This window comes from Camellia sinensis, unplaced genomic scaffold (genome assembly GCF_055761805.1).
Source record: "Camellia sinensis isolate YWXY unplaced genomic scaffold, ASM5576180v1 Unanchor1, whole genome shotgun sequence".
In the NCBI taxonomy this organism is placed as follows: Eukaryota; Viridiplantae; Streptophyta; class Magnoliopsida; order Ericales; family Theaceae; genus Camellia; species Camellia sinensis.
This window is the reverse complement of record NW_028128987.1, coordinates 1,447,339-1,450,549: the sequence shown is the minus strand read 5'-3', so window position 1 is coordinate 1,450,549 and position 3,211 is coordinate 1,447,339. Positions and strand designations below refer to the sequence as shown.

The 3,211-nt window shown below is 53.0% G+C and overlaps 1 protein-coding gene across 1 annotated transcript; it reads right to left on the bottom strand.

Annotated features, from left to right (window-relative positions):
• Positions 1 to 269: 269 nt before the first annotated feature.
• Positions 270 to 1,098, bottom strand: LOC145814177 (uncharacterized). The gene is made up of 2 exons (XM_082910702.1): positions 1,006 to 1,098; positions 270 to 724 (listed from the first exon to the last, which is right to left on the bottom strand). Exons 1-2 carry the CDS (start codon positions 1,069 to 1,071, stop codon positions 440 to 442), a joined length of 351 nt encoding a protein of 116 aa, XP_082766828.1. The 5' UTR covers positions 1,072 to 1,098; the 3' UTR covers positions 270 to 439.
• Positions 1,099 to 3,211: the final 2,113 nt, after the last annotated feature.

The following is a 3,211-nucleotide window of genomic DNA, read 5'->3' as shown; positions in this document are numbered from 1 at the left end:
GATTGGGCTGTTTGTTTGGAATTTGCTGTGTGCATGATGAACCGAATGCTGTACTAAGGGCTGTATACAGATTAATCCCCAACAGAGTAAGGGCCGTGTGTCAAGAATCAGGCAGTGGGTTGCTTGGGTTATTTTGCTGTTGGCTGTTTAAGTTATCTGATTATTACAGTGCAAGTGTTCAATTTTCAGACAACCAATCAATTCCATTTACATTGAGGTGTAACATGATGAGATGCGATGCAATGCATGAAATGTGTAAATGTAAACACTTTTTCAGATAAAAAGTCTGTTTCATTTCACTATCTTTTCAAATGTACAAGCTTTGAAAACAAAATCTGCCTGTGGCAGTACAAGGTAATCTATCTACCAACAAAAAGAAAAGTACAAAGAGGAAAAGATAGCAAAAATCTGCATCTGTGTCAAGCACTCCGAAGGGCCGTCAGTCTGTCCTGGTCCTCTTCCTGGACGAGGGTCCAGGAGCATCAACAGCGTCGTCATCAGAGCCCGAGCTAGAACCGTCTCCGGTCTCCTCCTCCGATGACCCTGCCTCCGCCTCTGACTCCTCGTCGTCATCATCGTCCGGGGCTGGAGCTCGCGAGCTGCTCCCGACGTGAGTACGCCCACCCCTAGTGCGGGGAAATATCCTGCCCTCCTCGTCTCTCCCCCGAGCAGGGACAGCAGGTCTAGCTGGAGCACCTCCTGCCATGGGAATCTGGAAAGGAGGCTGAAAAAGTGCACAAAGTGAAATGCATCAGTATACTGTAGACAGTTTATCAGTGCAGAATGCAATGTTAAGTACAGTGTATGAATGCCGTGAGCAGTTTAAAAGTGCAGAATGCAGTATGTGAGTACAGTGTATGAATGCCGTGAGCAGTTTAACAGTGCAGAATGCAGTGTATGCAGTGTATCAGATGCTGCGAGATCAGTATGTCAGGTGTTGTGCCATGCATCAGATTATGCAAAGCAGTGTATGAATGGTTTCAGGCCAGTGTCAGAAGGACATACCGGTATGCTGTAGACAGCCAGGAGGTCAAATGTCCGCTGGAGCATCCCCATCATCGAGGCATTCATCGCCAACGACTGACGGGTGTACCCCGAAGAAGCCTGCAAAAGTGTCAGATGCATTAGTATTCTGTGGAATATCAAGTAAACTGAAATGAAATGACTGTACGAAGTGCAGTAATACGTACCGGCGGAAGGTCGGGGATGTCAGTGAACTCATGCCCAGCCGGTGGAGGGGCGAAGGGGATCTGATAGGTCGCCCCACCCTGCCCCTGGAAAGTCAGCACAGCGGGCAGGGCAGGCCACCCAGCTCCCCGTCCACCCCGCACTCCGCCCCTACCACGGACCCGGGCCCTCCTCGAAGATCCAGCCCCTGCTCCCGCTCCGGCCCCAGCCGCCGATGCCACAGGCCTGGCCCCCTCTGCTCGACGGCCGCTCAAAGGTCGCATCAGGTACGTCCGCACGTACTCCTGATAGTCGCCGGTGCCTCGGAAGCCGGCCTCCTCCCAGCCGATGGAGTAATCATCCAGCTGCTCAGGGGTCAGCCCCTCGGTCTCCCTCATCTCTGCAGGAGGGTGAGCCGGGACTATCTGCTCAGGTAACCCGCGGGTCTGGCGTAGAAAACGCTCCCCCAGGTACCAAGCCCGACAGACCGGGCCCTCTAGCAAGATCCGGAAACGCGAGGTCTCCTCAGCACCAGGGAACCAACCCCGCATCGCCGACGGCAAGGAAGCCCATGGCCGCCATGTGATCTGAAAGTAACAGACAGTTTATTATCTACTGTTATTGAAACATGCAGTGGGAAAGCGAAGCTAAATGAACTGAAAGTAAAGCATACCTCCGTGGGGGTGATGGTGTCGAAATATCGGCGGAAGAAGCCGAATGTCTCCCGTGGTCGCCGGGTGCATCCCCCGTCAAAGCGACTCGAGAAAGGAACAGCCGGAGGAGGCTCCGCGACTGGTACGGGTGCAAGCCTAGGAAAATAGGCGTAAACCCACAACTGCAAAACAGATGTCGGTATGACCATCAGATAAAGCAGGATATACAGAATAAAGCAGAAATGGCAGAGCCGTGTGTTGTGCAGTGTATTGTTTGCAGTGTACAGTGTGAGCAGTGTACAGTCAGTGTAAAACAGAATGTATGTGTGTGCCGTGTGTACAGTGTACAGCAAGTGTAAAGCAGACCGCAGTGTGTGCAGTGTACAGAGTGCAGAGAATATCGGACAGAAATGAAAAGTGGAGAAGAAATGTACCTCCCAAGCCCGCCAGTAACCTCCAAGCAGCTGGCCGCTGCCGCGAGAAGCCGAGCTCATATATCCGTACAAGGTGGCCAGAGCAGCGCCGCCCCAATCGAAGTGCAGAATATCTCGGACGTCCACCAGTGCGCTGAGAAGGCAGAGAGGCACGGTGTTCGCCCGGTCGGCGAAGATAGTAGTCCCGAACAGGAACATGAGGAAGCCCCGAGCATACCTCTCCACGTCCTCCTCGGTCATCTGAGTCTCCTCCCCCAATGCAGGCAGGACCCTGAACTGTGCCTCGAACCAGGAATAGCGGACGAAGCCTGGGCGAGCTAGCGGAGGGGCCTCCCCCAGTAGATGAACCTGAGCGGCGGTCCACTCATCCATCGCTATGTCGAAGGGGATCGGATCACCCCCTACCCCGATGCCTGTGAGCATCGAGAAGTCATGAGGGGTCATCGTCATATCCCCTGTAGCAGAGAAATGGAAAGAATCGGTGGTGTCCCACCACCTCTCCGCCAAAGCAGCAAGGAGAGGTCTGCATGTGGAGAGCCTAGAGAGCCCTCGGCAGAAGGTGCCGAAGCCCGCTCGGTCCACGATGCGCTGGACCGCATCAGGGAGCTCGTCATACCACTCCCGTGCACCAGTATTCCCATACCCGCGAATGGTATGGGAACCCTCCTGCAAACAGAAAATGACAATGGCAAGACAACATTCAAAATGCAGTTTTGAAAAGACAGATATGGCATGTATGCAAGTTTGTCAGATTCAGGCAGATACCGAGTACCGGTGTGCTTACAGGAAAATACGTGTGCTGTGTCAGCGTGTTTGGGTGTTTCAGAACAGATATGGCATGTATGCAAATCTAACAGATTCAGACAAATACTGGGTACTAGTGTGTGTGCAGTGGAATACAGTGTGTGCCGTGTGTTTGAGTGATTCAGGGCTAGTGCAGTGTGTGTGCATGTGTCA

Excerpts from the sequence above, each read along its gene's own strand:
- LOC145814177 (XM_082910702.1), bottom strand. The coding sequence starts at position 1,071 with ATGAATGCCTCGATGATGGGGATGCTCCAGCGGACATTTGACCTCCTG. Across the intron at positions 725-1,005 it reads TGGCTGTCTACAGCATACCG|CCTCCTTTCCAGATTCCCAT; the intron begins GTATGTCCTTCT and ends GCACTTTTTCAG.